This window comes from Haliotis rufescens, unplaced genomic scaffold (assembly GCF_023055435.1).
Source record: "Haliotis rufescens isolate VD_foot unplaced genomic scaffold, xgHalRufe1.0.p SCAF_14, whole genome shotgun sequence".
Lineage (NCBI taxonomy): Eukaryota > Metazoa > Mollusca > Gastropoda > Lepetellida > Haliotidae > Haliotis > Haliotis rufescens.
In genome coordinates, this window is record NW_025963824.1 from 31,022,993 (window position 1) to 31,042,992 (window position 20,000).

The 20,000-nt window shown below is 45.1% G+C and overlaps 1 protein-coding gene across 1 annotated transcript in view; it reads right to left on the minus strand.

The window, feature by feature from the left end:
* LOC124143337 (corticotropin-releasing factor-binding protein-like) overlaps positions 1-20,000 on the minus strand; it is a 72,895-nt gene that overhangs the window by 4,027 nt on the left and 48,868 nt on the right. The window contains exons 2-6 of the mRNA XM_046512271.2: positions 6,734-6,785; positions 4,696-4,853; positions 1,818-2,028; positions 1,312-1,487; positions 492-600 (exon numbers count right to left, since the gene is read on the minus strand). Coding sequence (XP_046368227.1) covers positions 492-600; positions 1,312-1,487; positions 1,818-2,028; positions 4,696-4,853; positions 6,734-6,785 — 706 coding nt within the window. The remainder of the gene's footprint in view (positions 1-491; positions 601-1,311; positions 1,488-1,817; positions 2,029-4,695; positions 4,854-6,733; positions 6,786-20,000) is intronic.

Consider the following 20,000-nt stretch of genomic DNA (forward strand, 5'->3'; position numbering starts at 1 on the left):
ACTTTAACATAGACTTACGACAGCCTTAGCGCTAAGATGATCGTATCTCCCATACTTTAACATAGACTTACGACAGACTTAGCGCTAAGATGATCGTAACTCCCATACTTTAACATAGACTTACGACAGACTTAGCGCTAAGATCGCTTTGTGGAACGGGGCCCTGTAATCGAAATAGGACTGGCTTAGGTAGCCAAAATTTGTGTTTTATTGCAGCGTTTGGCCAGACTGTGCATGCATGTATATGTTATGGCTGTTGAATGCCTAGTTATTTTTTAAAAAATATAATGTTTCAATAAATTCCTACGGGAAAACCTTTGGTTTTGTGTAACTTGAATAGGGGTTGGTAGGCGATGTATTGGGATTCAGGAATCGGAGAATTGAGGATGCTTAGAAATTCCCTTTCATGGTCTCATAATGCTGAATCATTTCCTACATTAATCTGACAAGCCTGTTCCCGGGCCCGGGGCCTGTACAAATCCTCCGCTTACCTGCTTTCGATCGAAGTCCACAAAATGCTCTCTTCCGTCCCATGTAGCTGACGTCCAGACCGTTACCATAGAGATACTCCACGTAATCAGCGCCAGCCTCGTTGTGGCACTGAAAGGGAGATAACTTGGTTATGCAAATGACTCCATGGTGCAGATAGAATTTTATCCCTGAAATTTTCTAATATTATAACCGTTACAAGCGGCTGAGGTGTGTGTAGAGGGCGGAGAAGGTATAATAATAGCTAGCTTTTCGACATAAACAATAATGTTTAGATACGTGTGGTGTTTATAAAGACAATGGGCACCCTTGCCCTAAGATACGTGTGGTGTCATGAGGTGAGGTGAGGTGAGGTGAGGTGAGGTGAGGTGAGGTGAGGTGAGGTGAGTTGAGGTGAGGTCGAATGGAGTTTAACGTCGCGTCCCAGATTATTGCACTTATATAGCGATGTGTGTGTGTGTGTGTGTGTGTGTGTGTGTGTGTGTGTGTGGCTGCTTGTACTAGTCCGGACTGATGCCGATTTATAGTGCTAGCCCACTGAGATACAATGCTGCAGTTGAACATGAATACTCCACTCAGACACAATATATTGACTACGCGCCGACCATGTTTTTGCCCCTTAATACCGAGCGCCAGGCAGGGTAACAACAAGTACCATCGTATAATGTCTATTGGTATGACGCGGTCGGGGATCGAAACCCGGACCTTCCGGTCTCCGGGCAGATGCTCTACTCCTAGGCGGTCGCGGTGCCATGCATGAGACTGGTGCCGGTGATTGGGCACGTGTTTTGTCATGAAGAGGTGGTGTCGGCGGGGACTCACTCTGACTGACAGGCCGCTCTCGGTGGCGACCGTGGCACCGCGGGACGTGACGCCGATGTCGACGGACAGCATGAGGATGTTCTCGGGGTAGATGATCGAGGCGGTGCAGTTGCGTCTCTCGCCGTAGTTCTTGAGCGTCACCACCCCAGCACTCGGCATCAACATCACGTTACACGCTGTAATAATAACAATGATAGTAATGGTATTTTGACATATCTACAACGCATACCACCACTACTACTGCTACTACTATTCCTCCTTGCAATAGCAATAATAATAATAATAATTACAATAATAATAACCAGCCTGACTGCCATGACTACCCAAACCCTCTACGCTGCCTTTTTTAATTTTAATATATAATAATAATAATAATAATAATAACCATCATCATCATCATCATCATCATTATCACCATCATCATCTCTATATTGTAGTAAATACTTCAAAGTAGTATATAAACAGTAGGATTGCTCGACACAAATGTAGATGACGGGGTCACTGACGTTGAGGGTTGTGGAGGTAGCTGACACGGACGCGGAAGCCTTGGCCTGCCTCGGGGACCCGGAACTGGATTAGAGCCACGTTCTGCGACGCAACGTACACTTCCGCCGGCGAGTTGACCCCACAGAACGTCTTGTAGCGGGCCTCGAAACTGTCCCCGGTGTCCTCAATGTTAGGGAAGAACTCCGACTGCAGCTCCCAACCGTCCACCAGCTGCAATACAAAACACTTAGGTCACCAGCTGCAGTGTACAACACTTAGGTCACCAGCTGCAGTGTACAACACTTAGGTCACCAGCTGCAGTATACAACAGTTAGGTCACCAGCTGCAGCATACAACACTTAGGTCACCAGCTGCAGTATACAACACTTAGGTCACCAGCTGCAGTATACAACGCTTAGGTCAGCAACTGCTATATACAACACTCAGGTCACCAGCTGCAGTATACAACACTTAGGTCACCCGCTGCAGCATACAACACTTAGGTCACCAGCTGCAGTATGCAACGCTTAGGTCACCAGCTGCAATACACAACACTTAGGTCAGCAGCTGCAATTTATACAACACTTAGGTCTCCAGCTGCAGTATACAACACTTAGGTCACCAGCTGCAGTATACAACACTTAGGTCACCAGCTGCAGTATACAACACTTAGGTCACCAGCTGCAGTATACAACGCTTAGGTCACCAGCTGCAGTGTACAACACTTAGGTCACCAGCTGCAGCGTACAACACTTAGGTCACCAGCTGCAGCATACAACACTTAGGTCACCAGCTGCAGTATACAACACTTAGGTCACCAGCTGCAGTATACAACACTTAGGTCACCAGCTGCAGTATACAACACTTAGGTCACCAGCTGCAGTATACAACACTTAGGTCACCAGCTGCAGTATACAACACTTAGGTCACCAGCTGCAGTATACAACACTTAGGTCACCAGCTGCAGTATACAACACTTAGGTCACCAGCTGCAGTATACAACACTTAGGTCACCAGCTGCAGTATACAACACTTAGGTCACCAGCTGCAGTATACAACACTTAGGTCACCAGCTGCAGTATACAACATTTAGGTCACCAGCTGCAGTATACAACACTTAGGTCACCAGTTAGGTATGGAAAAGGTACTGGGGTCTTCGCCAAAAAAACGTGAAGAAATGTAGTCTGGGTTTTGAGCCAGATCAACGTGACATTGTACGTCTCTCCATTTCAGTGCGAGTAATAGTATCACATATCTGGGAAAAGATGGACACAATATCACAGTCGTCTTATATTTCCATACACTGTCGATTTGAACGAGGCGTGTGGGTAAGTGTGTGCCTTTGTTTTGACGCCACTTTGAATAGTATTACAGTTATATAGCCGCGTGTCAGCTTGATGTGGGAGGAAAGCCAGAAGTGATTCGGGTCTTAGATTTTACCAGCACGGCAGGGTAGGATAAGATAATGGTTTTTTTGCCCGATTTGATAATTTGGTTTACATTTAAGAAAATATATTCTGACTTGGAATTATAATCAGGGCGAATCCATGTAAACTTCCACCTTAGGGATTCGGGCAACCTAGGATCCCGGCACGTCTTAGGGACGCAACACTACACAGCGAAATGTGGCGCCTCAGCTGGGCCACCCGTGGCGCCTCCATTGCAATGACTCGGTCAACACATTAATTATGAATAATAACAGCGATATGTTTTCAAACCGAAATATGAAAGTCGGCTAAACGCTCAGTGCTGGTGAATAAATCATGTTATATTTGGCAACTGATTTATTTATTTAATAAAAACGACGCCATGTGGTTTTTATACGTCCAATCAAATGCCTTCGGGTGTCCTTGCTACTGTCAGTCTTTGACAACGGCTAAGACTATTATGTTACCAATATTCATATTCTTTTCCAATTTGCATTGGTTGATGTCAAACAATCCACGACGGTGTCCTATTACAAGACATTTGCACAAACATGAGGAGGAGGAGTCACAATGGCATCGATACAGCAACAGAGCGGACGTGATGGAGTTGTGCTTCCGCGTTCTAAACATATACTCACCGACAAAAGAATTGTTTGTTGTTTAACGCCGCACTCAGCAATATTCCAGCTGTATGACGGCGGTCTGTAAATATTCGAGTCTGGACCAGACAATCCAGTGATTGACATCATGAGCTTCGATCTACGCAATAGGGATACGATGACATGCATCAACCAAGTCAGCGAGCCTGACCACCCGATCCCGTTAGTCGCCTCTGACGACAAGCATAGTCGTCTTTTACGGCAAGCATGGGTTGCTGAAGACCTATTCTATCACGGATCTTCAAGGGTCCACACACAAACGAAACGCTAATACCACATATGTTCATTAATATATGAAGAATTGCTCATATTCAAAAGGTAATAGATTGGTTCGACGCACAAATGAACATACTGGCCTATGTTGTATGAACCGATGCTCGTGAACGCATCACATGTGACGTCATAGATCCATGACTCGCGATGCACCATTTGTCTCGTGCAGGATTAGTATGTAAAGTTTGGAAATCACGTGCAGCAAACTGTGATAAGAATAAAGACACTCTGTGGTAACACCTGACTGATTATTAGTTTTGTCAGTAAGTGGTGTACATTGGAAGCATCCCTTCTTAACGTACATACTTTTTGATGTGTTTCGGTGGTTCGCGTTTCTTTTGAAGGTGTGTATATATCAATGGCCATGTACACTACTGATGATTTTAAGGTTGCAAAAGCAACATGATAACCATCCTCGGCACTCGGGGGTATTTTGTCTTGGTCTTTCATTCGTCATATCTCGTCCCTTTTTGCTCTTGTCACAGGGCTTGTTAGGGAAAAAACACGAATGGGGACGAATGTCGACCAATGGTACTCACCGCCATAAGACCCCCTGCTTCACATTCGATGGTGAACTGGGTGAACTCAATTTGCAGGACGGTGTCCGGCTGTCCGAGCATGTACATCCCGCACACATCACTGGACCCGTCCGACACGTAGAAGTACTCGCCGGCATTCCGTTTCATGCTGATGCAACCTGGCACAGAAATAATATACAATGAGTGAGTGAGTGAGTGAGTGGTTTTGGTGAGTGATTGGTGAGTAGTTGAGTGAATGGGTGGGTAGGTGGGTGTTGTAAGTGGTTGGGTGAGTGGGTGGATGAGGGGGTGGATGAGTGGATGGGTGAGTGGGTGTTGTGAGTGGTTGGGTGGGTGGTTGGGTGAGTGGGTGGGTGGATGACCGGTTGGGTGGGTGGTTGGGTGAGTGGATGGATGAGTGGGTGGATGAGTGGGTGGATGAGTGGGTGTTGTGAGTGGTTAAGTGGGTGGTTTGGTGAGTGGGTTGATACATGGGCGTTGTGAGTGGTTGGGTGAGTGGGTGGATGATGGGGCGAGTGAGTGGGTGTTGCGAGTGGTTGGCCGGGTGGTTTGTTGAGTGGGTGGATGAGTGGGTGTTGTGAGTGGTTGAGTGGGCGGTTCGGTGAATGGGTGGGTGTTGTGAGTGTTTGGGTGGGTGGTTTGGTGAATGGGTGGATGAATGGGTGAGTGAGTGGGTGTTGTGAGTTGTTGGGTGAATGGGTGGGTGAGTGAGTGGGTGAGTGAGTGGGTGTTGTGAGTGGTTGGGTGAGTGGGTGAGTTTGTGGGTGTTGTGAGTGGTTGGGTGAATGGGTGGGTGAGTGAGTGGGTGTTGTGAGTGGTTGGGTGAGTGGGTGAGTTTGTGGGTGTTGTGAGTGGTTGGGTGAGTGAGTGGATGTTGTGTGTGGTTGGGTGAATGGGTGGATGAATGGGTGAGTGAGTGGGTGTTGTGAGTGGTTGGGTGAGTGGGTGGACGAGTGAGTGGGTGTTTTGAGTGTTGGGTGGGTGGTTTGGTGAGTGGGTGGATGAGTGGGTGGGTGAGTGGGTCGATGAGTGGTCGGATGAGTGGGTGTTGTGAGTGGTTGGTTGGGTGGGTATGTTGGTGGGTGGATGAGTGGTTTAGTGAGTGAGTGAGTGGATGAGTTTTGTGTGTTGGTGAGTAGGTGAGTGGAGAGTTAGTAATATTCCAGCAATATAACGGCGGGGGACACCAGAAATGGGCTTCACATGTTAGGAATCGAACTCGGGCCTTCGGCGCGACGAGCGAACACTTAACCACTTTGCTACCCCACCGCTCTCAATCAGTTTTAGAAATTATTTCAAGAATACGGGCCCCGGGGTTTCCGGGTAAGAATATAGGTCTCCAGCAACCTATGCTGGTCTGGCCGCAAGAGATTAACATCATATAGCATCGACACACGCAGTTGGGATACGATGACCTGCATCAACCTGACCACCCGGTACATTCAGTCGGCTCTTACGACAACCATTGGTTGCTGGGGACCTGTATGTCTACCAGAATACCCAGGATAACCTATTATAATACGTCTGAATTACATGTGCTGTTTTCAATTATTAAAATTGGCTATGACGTTGCGTGGATACATATATTTTGATCACGTATTAAGTGACGAAATGATGTTTTTATCTGAATACATAAAATCGATATCTCATAATCTCATCGAGTGAAATAAGGCTTTAATCAGGAACCTTCAGCCTACCGTTATGACGCTATCGATTTAAAAAAAAAAATATTTAAAAAGTTCTGATTTTCATTCGTTAGCTGGCAAGAAGAGAAATATCTTCTACATTGTGCATCGAATGTGATCTAAACGTCGCATATGTATGGTGTATCCGTTTAACACGTATCATCAGAGACCATTTAAGCCCATATTGTGTAACAAACTTAAAAAAGAGATTCTCATAAACTATTTTTTTCTCTACAATGCCTGCGCTCATTTTCCTGGTATGCGTCAGAATTTTGTGCAGCTTCGGTTTGTGTGTGTGTGTGTGTGCGCGCGCGCGTGCGTGAATGTGTGTGTTTATTTGTTGTGGTACTTACCAAGTTGTCCATCGTCTGGTGTCTCGGACTGTCTTTTTAGTAAGTCACCTCTCTGAAAATAAAAAAACAACATTGTCAGCATACTTTTTTAAAAAAACATCATCCGTGACCACGACAACGCCAGGGAAAAACTTCACTCGATTATCCGCTAACACAGATTCCATTGGGCGTAAAAGGCAAAACAAACACGAAACAAATGGATCACTGAAAATCAGTTATGACACCAGGTGTCCGCGAAAAGTGTGAACATGTCCTGCTACCGGTAGCGCCCGCCACTCACACACTGTGAGTAATAAAGTATGTGTTTGTTGCCTGCCACGCTCAGCAGTTCTCTGGGGCGGTAGGGTAGTCTTGTGGTTAAAGCGTTCGCTCGTCACGCCGAAGACCCGAGTTCGATTCCCGACATGGGTACAATGTGTGAAGCCCATTTCTGGTGTCCCCCGCCGTGATATTGCTGGAATATTGCTAAAAGCGGCGTAAAACCATACTCACTCACTCAGCAGTTATCTTGACATACGACGGCGCGAGTAAACAAATCAGAAAATCAAGTGATGGATACGAAAATATAGTGACATGGTAGCGCATTTACTTTAAGTCATGATACACTCTCATACATTGTTTATATGGTCATGTTGGGTCGCATTGTAAGACATGGCTTCACAATAATATGTTATATTATTATGGTTTTTTTTCGCTCTAACCAGGGACCTGAATATTTAGGTCCGTTCTCTAAAAAAATAAAGTTGACCTATGTCTAGACAGAATTCTACTGTCATGTCATAGACACACAATACGACAGACAGGTGAGGTGAGGTGAAATGGGGTTTAACGTCGCGTCCAAGATTATTGCACTTCTATAGCGACGTGTGGCTGCTTGTACTAGTCCGGACTGATGCCGATTTATAGTTCTAGCCCACTGAGATACCATGCCGCAGTTTAACATGAATACCCCACTCAGACACAGTATACTGACTCCGAGCCGACCAGTCCTTGTTTACGCCCCTTAATGCCGAACGCCAGACAGGGTAACAACAAGTATCATCTTTAAACGTATTTTGGTATGACGCGGTCGGGAATAGAACCCAGGACCTTCCGCTATCCGGGTGGACGCTCTACCACTAGACCACGGAGGCGGTCACGACAGACAGACATCAACAAACTAATATATACCAACTTAACTTTTTTATACCAAATAGCAGCCTTCGCCGAAATAATTACGCGTGTAGTTTGTGAAGCGTCTTAAAATATCCACGTCAAATGAATGCAAGCGTTTAAATGCGGCCCGGCTTCCTCTGATCTTTCGTCACCACTCGCATGCGCGTAGGAAAGGTCAAAGAATATCTCAGGAATAATTTTTGATTTTACATATGTCTTGCATTTAAAACTATACCCAAAATGGCCATGAGAGAGGCACGAGTCCCTATTAGGCTTGTCCTGGAATAACACGAGTTGGTCACGAATGGTCCTCTGATAACCAGGAAATACGTTGACCGTTCGGCTGGTGATCCGTATGCGAATCACGTGTCGCATTCTGGCATGAGAGAGTGTTTCAGGGAATGTTTGAAGAAGCGATCGAAATGAAGATGTGAGGCACGTGGACTCTAAACACCCTACAGCCATGGCTGTCATAGGGATCAAGCAAGTGTGGTTCTACGCCCTATCCGCAGTATTTGGGTTGCACGAAAATCGAAGGTTAGTTGGCACCAATCCTTACTTGGAACCCCAACGGTTCCATTCTGAGTGAGTTGATGAGTGAGTGAGTGAGTGAATGAATGAGTGCGTAAGTGACAGACCCTACCCACAGAGACTACCCTGACCCACAGACACTACCCTGACTCGCATACACTATCCTGACAACATACACTATCCTGACCCACAGACACTACCCATATCCACAGATACTATCCTGACTCGCATACACTATCCTGACAACATACCCTATCCTGACCCACAGACTCTACCCATATCCACAGATACTATCCTGATATGCATACACTATCCTGACTAGCATACACTATCCTGGCCAACATACACTATCCTGGCCAAAATACACTACCAAGACCTGCAGACAGAATCCTCACTCGCATTCACTATCCTGACCAACATACACTACCCTGGCCAACATGCATACACTACCCATATCCACAGATACTATCCTGACTCGCATACACTATCCTGACAACATACACTATCCTGACCCAGACACTTCCCATATCCACAGATACTATCCTGACTCGCATACACTATCCTGACTCGCATACACTATCCTGACACCATACACACTATCCTGACTCACAGACACTACCCATATCCACAGATACTATCCTGACTCGCATACACTATCCTGACCAACATACACTACCCATATCCACAGATACTATCCTGACTTGCATACACTATCTTGACTCGCATACACTATCGAGACTCGCATACACTATCCCGACCAACATACACTACCCTGGCCAACATACACTACCCAGGCCTACAGACAATATCCTGACTTGCATTCACTATCCTGACTCGCATACACTATCCTGACCAACATGCACTATCTTGACCCACAGATACTACCCATATCCACAGACACTATCCAAATGAAGCCAAGTTGTTGCGCTCACTAAAGTGCATTTCTAAATAACATTGCTGAGTATATGAATGAAAATATGTAATGATACTGTGTTCAAACCCCACACTCTCTTTACCTTGTGTTATAAGACAAGGGGCTCTGCCCAAGTCTTCTTATGAATAAACCCACGTTCTTTTCTGTTCAGGACAACCAACGTTTGGGACTCATTTATCCCAAATTGTCAAGTCCAAAGGGAGAATGAACGATGCATTGATTGCACATTGAGTGTACTAAGATTAGGCATTGATTCCAGTCAGGGACGTCTAACTGAATCCCCGTGGGTCACTCGGCGCCAGTTGTACAATCAAAGCTCTCACGTTTCTGTGGGAGAAGGTTACTTCGTGACCTCTCTCACAGTGGTGCGCTCACATTGTCCCGCTGACAGAGTTACAGTCAGCGTTTGTGTAACAGTGGGTGTTATGTAAGAATACACGTCAGTCGGTATAAGTGTAACAGTGGGTGTTATGTTGAAATACACGTCAGTCGGTATAAGGCGAGGTGAGGTGAAATGAGGTTTAACGTCGCGTCCAAGATTATTGCACTTTTATATCGACATGCATGTGTGTGTGTGTGTGGCTGCCTGTACTAGTCCGGACTGATGCCGATTTATAGTTCTAGCCCACTGAGATACCATGCCGCAGTTTAACAGGAATACCCGACTTAGACACAGTATACTAACTCCGAGCCGACCAGGCCTTGTTTTAGCCCCTTAATACCGAGCGCCAAACAGGGTAACAACAAGTACCATCTTTAAACGTATTTTGGTATGACGCGGGCGGGGATCGAACCCCGGACCTTTCGCTTTACCACTAGGCGGTCGTGGTGCCATGAATGAGACTTGTGGGATCGGGTGGGACTAACGGGATCGGGTGGTCAGGCTCGCTGACTTGGTTGATGCATGTCATCGTATCCCAATTGCGTGGATCGATGTTCATGATGTCAATCACTGGATTGTCTGGTCTAGACTTGATTATTTACAGACCGCCGTCATATAGCTGTAATATTGTATTTTGATGACGTATTAAGTGACGAAATGGTGTTTTTATCTGAATACATAAAATCGAGTGAAATAACACTTTAATCAGGAACTGTTTTCAGTCTACCGTTATGACGCTATGGATTAAAAAAAAATATTATTGAAAAAAAGTTATGAATTTCATTCGTTAGTTGGCGAGAAGAGAAATATTTTCTACGTTGTGCATCGAATGTGATGTAAATATAACATTATATAAATGGTGTATCCGTTTAACACGTATCATCAGAGACCATTTAAGCCCAAATTGTGTAACTAACTTATTTATTTACAGACCGCCGTCATATAGCTGGAATATCGTGAGTGCGGCGTTAAACAACAAACAAACAAACGGTTCTACGATTTCTGTTTGTGCAAAAAACTGTAACTATCTTTAAGATGAATACCATGTGTTGTATTCAATGTGAACGACATGTCCCTGTAAGAAAAAATACCCTCGCCATATTACACTGAATCTCCTTCTCTAATAAATTCACCCAGCTAATGCAAACAGGTGATAATCTTGTCCATCATAACATAGCTGTTTTCTTAACTCAATCCTACAAATTGAGAAATACCTGTTACCCTTTTATATACACCTACTTTACTCCAGCATGCGTGATTTATCATGCAATATTAATGTATTATGGGCCGGCGGCATGTTACTAAAATATACTGTCTGTTAATTGGGTAATTCGCCGTTTATAATGGCACATAGTTTTTATTTCAGGTGTAACATCCTTTATGGCTCTCTTCTGTGACAATTACTTACTTCGGTAAATGGTTTTCTAGAAACTTATTTTCGTATCAGTGGATCGTTATAATAGATCGCCCTCTATAGGAGAGGATTATGCCCTCCTTTCGTGTTTCATTACCAGTTTAGATCTGGCCGTTGCTATTTCATCCTGTGTGTGAGACGGTGTCTGGATGTGATTAGCGCAATCATTATCCGTTACACTGTGTACCTATTTGTCATTTACGTGGAGTGGGTGGATAAAGATTGCTCTGTTTGAACGACTTGACATGCACCTACTAAGCATGTTTGCTAAGTTATCACAGCACGCAGCAATATTTGTTGATAGGCCATTATTAATATGTACTATCTAGACGCCTCCGACCAGCCAGAAACTCACCATATGCGTTTAGCCACAGAAGTTATTCATTCACAACACCTCTTTTTAGGACAATCTACTTCTCTCCATCAAGGAATTTTCAACACTAAGCAACGTTCATTCAAGACTGAAAACATTATTCTTGAAAAACCATGTCGATGTCTAGTGGCTGCTTGTACTAGTCCGGACAACTGAGATACCATGCCGCAGTTTAATAAACATGAATAAACAAGCCGACCAGTCCTTGTTTTAACCCCTTAATGCCGAGCGCCAGACAGGGTAACAACAAGTACCATCTTTTAACGTCTTTTGGTATGACGCGGCTGGGGATCGAACCCCGGACCTTCCGCTCTCCGGGGGGACGCTCTATCATTAGACCACGGAGGTGGTCGCAATTATCTAGGATTTTTTGTTTTACTTATGGTGATTGGATACTATACATTGGATGTATATACATAGGCATTATCATACGAACATGTATGTCATACTGCTTTTGTGAAAAGAGTGTCAGAATTCTTGTATTTTTCGAGCGAGAGTGAGGGTAATATGTGTAATCTTAATCGAGTTTCTTTAGTTCAGTATAAAAAACCTGCGAGTGTAATAAGTTACGTTTTTATTACCCAATATTTCGTATTTCCACGACTGCTGTCTTAGAAAACCACAATTGTACATGTCAATCACGTCAAGAATTCTCAGCTATGACGTTGTTACTAGTGTGATGTCATTCCGACCTTACTTCACGATAAGATTCGAATGACGTCAACAATGCCGTCCGAATGACGTAAACTAGTGTGAAGAGTGAAGTAATATTTACACAATCCCACATTACGGTTTTTATTAAATGGCTTATTTCTAACCCAAGGGGTAATAAGTTGACTTATAATGACTTATTATGACTAACTATGAAGAAGAATGAAATTACTGCCTGGAAGTCATAAGCAATATCCGACTTGATGGCCTATGATATACATTGTGGTCACATGCAAATACAGTAAACTACGGTTAAAACGAACTAAAAAAGGCCACTTATTTTAGTTCGTTACTACCGTAGTTCGTTATAAGCATATGGAAAGCATATATACAGCAGTGGCCGGGACAAAAAAATAAGTTCGACATAGCCGTCAGTTCGTTATAAACGTGATCGTTATAAACGTAGTTTACTGTACATTCTACAACAGATGGAACATGCAACAAATGTTATATTTGGGATGACACTTTCTTTGAAAAGTACAGATTCTCGCACTTTTTTGGTACGAGAATCTGTAGTTCACAAAGAAAGTGTTATCCCAAATATAACATTTGTTACATTAATTTGACCACTTTCTAAAAGGCATTGTGTGTTCATAGCTTTCGGCCATGGGAGCCCTGCCAATTTACACTTGTCAGAGGGGTACACAAAGTACGTGATCTAGACTTGTGGAAGTCTCGGTTGCTGAGTGGGTTAGATCGCTGACTTGTGTGCTGGCGATTAGGTTCCTCATTCTGGCAGTGTGGGTTCGAATCTCGGACAGGACTCAACCCAAAAAAGCACGAGTCTGTACTTTACAAAAAAAGAGTTATCCCAAAAATACCTTTTGTTACATTTGACCGCTTTCTAAAAGGCATTGTGTGTTCAGATGAAACATGTGTTAAAATAAAGACATCAAATCTTGGTAACTCAAGCATCCAGGGTGTCGTTGCACAAAGCGATCTTAGCGCTAAGGTGATCGTAGCTCCCATACCTTAACATAGACTTACGACAGTCGTAGAGCTAAGATTGTTTTGTACAACGGCACCCTGGTTAGGTTTATCCATGGTTTGATATTAATGTATGGATACCCGTTCAGTCAGACGTCATGACATGACACGACAGTCCACTTCATGTGTATGCTGCAACATGGCCGACACAGTAGCGGGGTCGGGGGTACAAAGATCGGTATACTACATTAAGAAGATAAACTGATCACTTGGGCATACATTTTCAATATAAAGATACAACATGGTGGCTTGCTTCCTTACGTTATAGGGGCGGTCGGGTAGCCTAGTGGTTAAAGAGTTCACTCGTCCCGCCGAAGACCCGGGTTCGATTCCCGACATGGGTACAATGTGTGAAGCCCGTTTCTGGTGTCCCCCGCCGTGATATTGCTGGAATATTGCTAAAAGCGGCGTAAAACCATACTCACTCACTCACTCACTTCTTATGTTATATCTGCATAATACGTGAACGTTGTAAGAAAGTTCGATTGTTCTTCCGCATCGTAATGGAAACCAACGCGTTACGTTCGCTGGAGGAGCGAGATCACCTCCACAAAAGAGTTACATTCTGTGACTTCTCCAGCGTCAGTGAGACCCGTGAAGATCCGGGTTACCATAGGTCTTCAGCAACCCGTGTTTGTTATAAGAGGCGACCATGCTTGTCAAGAGGTGACTGACAGGATCGGGTGGTCAGGCTCTCTGACCGGGTTGATGCATGTCATCGTATCCCAATTGCGTGGATCGATACACATGATGCCAATCACTGGATTGTCTGGTCCAGACTCAATTATTTCCAGACCGGCGCATTCAGCTGGAATATTGCTGAGTACGGAGTTAAACAGCAAACAAACAAACAAAGATCAAGGATCGCCAACTGAAAGGGTTAACACCACGCGGACGTGGTATCAACGTAAGCTGATGACACTCCTTCCCTTGCCACTGTTTAGAGGTAGGCAGCGCGTTTCGAGAATATTCTGGAATATTGCTGAGTGCGGCGTTAAACAAGAAAACAATAACAACAACAGCGTCAGTGATTATTTTCCAAACAACACGATATAAAAGCATCACTTAGTTTTCAGCTTTCCCAATTTCAAAATAAGTCACGTGGGAAGGGTGAACTCACGCGAGATCACAATGGTCAACATGAGCCGGATATAGACACGATACGTCAATGTCCAGATACGTATCCCCGTGCATTGTTCATTATGCCGCACGTGTCACGCTGCTTGTGAACTTAACAATATGCACAGCACGATATTCTCAGAAGTTCACAAGTCTTCACACTGGACTACAACAAAGGAAACCACGTCATTATTACTTCCGCTTCATCACGTGACAGTCACTGGGAATGTCAGTTCAAGGTCACCGGCAATACGATCAGACTGGTCAATGGACTTCATGATAGTGAGTGAGTGGAGGTTGTTTTTTGCATTGTGTGTGAACTGGTTGCATTTGATTTACATAAACTGAAACAGATTAATAAAACGCCCACTGCCGGGCAACTGTTTCCTGATATCATCATCATCATCATCATCATTATTATTATAATTATTATTATTATGGGAATAAATCCTCCCTATCTAGGCCCACCACGGAGAGGCGTACATCACCAGGCCATTCTTCTTCTTATTATTATTTACAAATTGAAATAAAAAATGCAGCAAAGAGGGTTTGGGTGATCCTTGAACAGTCAGGCTGGTTAGGCTCCTCGTCAGCTCAGGGCCCTTGCCCCCTCCACACGCAGCTCAGACAGCGAGTGGGACTTCTCCCAGGAAGCGCTGCCTAGTCAAACCCACCCAGAACTTTTCGGAGAATGTGAAGACTCCCCAACACGTGATGACTATAGAATGGTTTTGCATAATGTACACATTTTGTGTAAATTTTTACTAGTTCGAGTAAATTTGTGTTGGGATCTAGCTGATAAAAGATCCCTTTATTTAAATCTAGACCAAAAATTATTGATATTTCAGAATATTCGCGCGATATATTCCCTTAATCTCCTCACAGCCACAGCTCATTCTACATACGAAGAGACCGCCTCCGTGGTCTAGTGGTAGAGCGTCCGCCCGGAGAGCGCGCGGAAGGTCCGGGGTTCGATCCCCGACCGCGTCATACCAAAAGACGTTAAAAGATGGTATTTGTTGTTACACTGTCTGGCGCCCGGCATAAGGGGCTAAAACAAGGACTGGTCGGCTCGGAGTCAGTATACTGTGTCTGAGTGAGGTATTTATGTTAAACTGCGGCATGGTATCTCAGCGAGCTAGCACTATAAATTGGCATCAGTCCGGACAAGTACAAGCGGCCACACACACACACACACACGTACATGCACGTCGCTATATAAGTGCAATAATCTTGGACGCGACGTTAAACCCCATTTCACCTCACCTCACCTCATACGAAGAGTGAGAATGTTCAATAGGTTCAGTAGAACTTTCTTTAGGTTTGTTCATACCCTATACTTGCAGGGCGCTACTTTAACGTAATGCATACACGGATGATTTCGAGATCCTGGTCTAGTGGTCCGGACCTGAAGGAGTGGGCCTGACAGTGGTAGAGTGGGCCGGACCATGGTAGAGTGGGCCGGACCTGATGGAGTGAGCCTGACAGTGTGGGCCGGACCATGGTAGAGTGGGCCGGACCTGAAGGAGTGGGCCTGACAGTGGTAGTGTGGGCCGGACCCTGGTAGAGTGGTCCGGACCTGAAGGAGTGGGCCTGACAGTGGTAGTGTGGGCCGGACCCTGGTCTAGTGGGCCGGACCTGAAGGAGTGGGCCTGACAGTGGTAGTGTGGGCCGGACCCTGGTAGAGTGGGCCGGACCTGAAGGAGTGGGCCTGACAGTGGTAGTGTGGGCCGGACCCTGGTCTAGTGGGCCGGACCTGAAGGAGTGGGCCTGACAGTGGTAGTGTGGGCCGGACCCTGGTCTAGTGGGCCGGACCTGAAGGAGTGGGCCTGACAGTGGTAGTGTGGGCCGGACCCTGGTAGAGTGGGCCGGACCTGAAGGAGTGGGCCTGACAGTGGAAGTGTGGGCCGGACCCTGGTAGAGTGGGCCGGACCTGAAGGAGTCGGCCTGACAGTGGTAGTGTGGGCCGGACCATGGTAGAGTGGGCGTGTGTGATCCAGTGGCTCAAGGCATCGGGATTTGCTGTGAACTCGCGCTTGGGAGAGAACATTCTCGTATACACATAGTAGTTGATCGCCAATAAACGATATCAATGACGTCACGCGAGATCTCTCTACGCTGTTCATTTCAAGCATAAAGTCCAGGAGTTTACCATCTGTGACGTGCTTCAAGAACTTCACTTAACGTGTTGACATGTGTGATCTCTAGATAAGGAAATAAGCTGACCGTTCTGGACAGGAAGGGATGAAAGTGCGCGGACCACGCACGTGACTGACACGTCCGACGTGACTGGTCATCAATTGTCTTTTGATAATGGAGAAACTCTTGAACGCAGGATGCGCCTTGAATGTTTAAAGGAGACTTGTTTTCTGGCAAAGCCATCTTCAAACATGCTACAATTACAGGGTTGTTTGTGCAGCTAATCCTTCCACGGACCTCGTCAACCACGACGTTCACCGTCAACGTTGCTCTGATAATAACGTTTTGTCAACATGATAAGTACGATAACGGAGTCTCGGTAGTGGAGAGGTGTATTAACGAGAAGGAAGGCTGGGGGTGGTTGGAGCCAAAACAGCTCTGAATCAGACCATTGCTGTCATATCCTAGGGGTCACCATTTACCATTTTTTATTTGGGGTTGGGAATTGGGGTTCGGGTTGGCGTACGTTGCTATTGTTTTTTGTTAAAAGAGTAATCTGTTCCTGAAAATGTTTTTTTCGCCCCAGTTGTTTCCAAGTTTGTAAGCAGCACCATCCCCGTGCTCGTGAGACCTGCATCTCTTCGGGCTTGCATCCCTTGGCAAGCTGACACGTCGTGGTATTAGTGGAATGCTGTTTAAAGCAGCGTTAAACTCAGCTCACTCACTCACTCCAGAAAATGATGGAAATATCGTTCCATGAGCATGGTGGATGTTCTCAGATTAAAAATGTTTTGCTGTTTCAGAAATAAAATATTCGTGTCCAAAAGCTGACTGAAAAAAATAGTTGGTCTGAAACCAAACAAATAAACATTCGGTCCCTCAGGAATGAGCAAATTTTGTTATTTCGACCAATCTAACAATGAATGATTACCCAAGAGGCAATATCAACATAGCAATAAATCGGGCACAACACACACATTCGTGCTAAGTCACTTTTCACGTAAAGCGAATGTTGTGTAACGTCGCGTTCGAGATTATTTCACTTATATATCGACGTGCATGCATGCGCACGCGTGCGTGCGTTTGTGTGTGTGTGTGTGTGTGTGTGCGTGTGCGTGCGAGCGTGCCTGCCTGCGTGCGTGCGTGCGTGCGTGCGTGGCTGCTTGAACTACTCCGGTTTCATACCTTGGCACGTCGCGGCCCAGGGACCGAACCTTTCCCTCTGCGGGTAGACGCTCTATTCATTAGACCTCGGAGGCGAGTCATTCCATCAGGACAGTTCAACATGTATATTATGATAAAACAACTCCTGTATCCAAATATTCCGTCTCCATTATCTACAGGTTATTGTGCAAACGGATATCTTTTCTTCGTGGCTCTTCGTCCTGAAAATTACCTGTAATTCATATTCAGAAATTCAAAATCACTTTTCTATGTCTTGCCTGCATTGCTTACTCGTTTTGCTACAGTATCCTTATTAATAGAACGTACAATAAGTATACACTTCCTTCGCGTTCCGCCTTGAGATAGATTGAATTATTCTGAAAGCGACGCACTTACCCGCACACTCACTCACTCACTCACTCACTCACTCTTCTTTTTAATCTCTGGGTCTCACGGAAAGTGACGAGACCTTCCGCACAACTGACTTTCCCAACAAGTCACTCTCTTTAAACTCCAGTCGGAGAATTTCAACCACTGCGGAAGTGTGGGCGTGTCATTAAACGCCCGTTTTAAAATTTGCCAAATGTTTTTCTTGAGGGCGAGTTCGCTTCAGTGGTCGCTATACTCTGTCTTACTGCCGAGTGAACGACAGTCGGTGATTGAAGTTGCAAATAGACAGATTCATCAATCAATTACCTGCAGGAGATGCTGATCCCAGAGCCGAGGTGATGAGATCGATTAGGAGCCGACGTGACGCACAGACGCTCCGGTTTTTGCGAATCCATCCCATACATTTCCCCCTGCCTGCGCTGGTGTTGTTTTGTATTAAAGTGCTTGTTTAGGTGTAATTAAATCACTGGGGGATCAGGCGACATGCAATCCTGTTTTGATTGTCGGTGCTTGAGTTCCAGGTCTGTTACTCTGACGAGTTAACCCGACCAACCCACCACAAGCGCACGTGCAATAAACAAGTTCTGTTACTATACACGAGAATGTTTTATAACTCCTTCCGAAAAAAATATATTTGTTTGTCATTTAACCTGTTCCACTGTGCTTGTGTTGAATGGAAATTACCATAAAAACGAAAAAAGTCTGTTTTATGCTTTGAGCACAGTTTGTTATATTGCAATCGATAGCAAGAGCGTGAACAACTTGGTTTACATAGCCTTAACTAACACACGCCAGATTAACGGTGACGTTGATGCCACTGTGCGCGTGCTTATGGTACCTGAAAATAACAATTCCAAGCTAATGGCCGTGTGTTTAAGAATATTAAAGACAATAAAGGGAAAAATCATGTTCTTTTTTCTTATCTGCACGATATTCACTGGCGGTGTTACGAAACATTTCCCAGACAAAATGAAAAATTTGTTTCACGTTGTGGTGAACTATATCACGGCAGTGAGTGAGTGAGTCAGAGAGTGAGTGAGACAGTGAGTCTGTCAGCTTCTCTGAACGCATATTCTATCTCTGAAAGGAGGAGACAGCATTATTTTAAGTTTGAGAACATCCATCACGTTCAAGGAAAATTCTTTCCTGCAAAGACCCGTGAAGATCGGGGGTAGAATAGGCCTTCAGCAACCCACGCTTGCCGTTAAAGGCGCCTATGCTGGTCGTAAGAGGCGACTAACGGATCGGGTGGTCAGGCTCGCTGACCTGGTTGATGCATGTCATCGATCTCAATTGCGTGGATTGATGCTCATGATAACAATCACTGGATTGTCTGGTCCAGACTCAATTATTTACAAAACCGCCGTCATATAGCTGGAATATTGCTGAGTGCGGCGTTAAACAACAAAGCAACCAACCAACTTTCCAGCATTTTCTGAAGTGAGTTAGTGAGTGAGTTTGGTTTTAATTTTGACTTGAACAATATTTTATTGTTATTTCAAAGCGTGGAAGCTTATTGTGGGAGGGAAATCCGAAGTAATGCAGGTCTCCGCCGTTTCCCACTTGGTCAAAACCACGAGCACGGGTATGGTGCTGACGAACATAATCGCAGCGAACCGTGCATTTTCTGGAACAAATTATTGTTTTGACAAAACCCCAATAAAACAATAGCAATGACCCCGGGAGCTCGGTATTAAGGGAATAAAACAAGGATGGTTCAGAGCCAGTATACTGTGTCACAGTGGGGTATATATGTTAAACTGCGGCATGGTATCTCAGTGGACTAGCATTATTTAACCGATATTTACCGGGACTAGTACAATCAGCCACCCATTCACGTTGCTCGTTGCTACATGCGTGCACTAATCTTGAACGCGACGTTAAACCCCATTACAACTCCCCTCAGCAATTCACCAGACCACAGAGCTGGTCCCCAACTAGAGGAGCTAGGGGGTACGTCGCGACGGC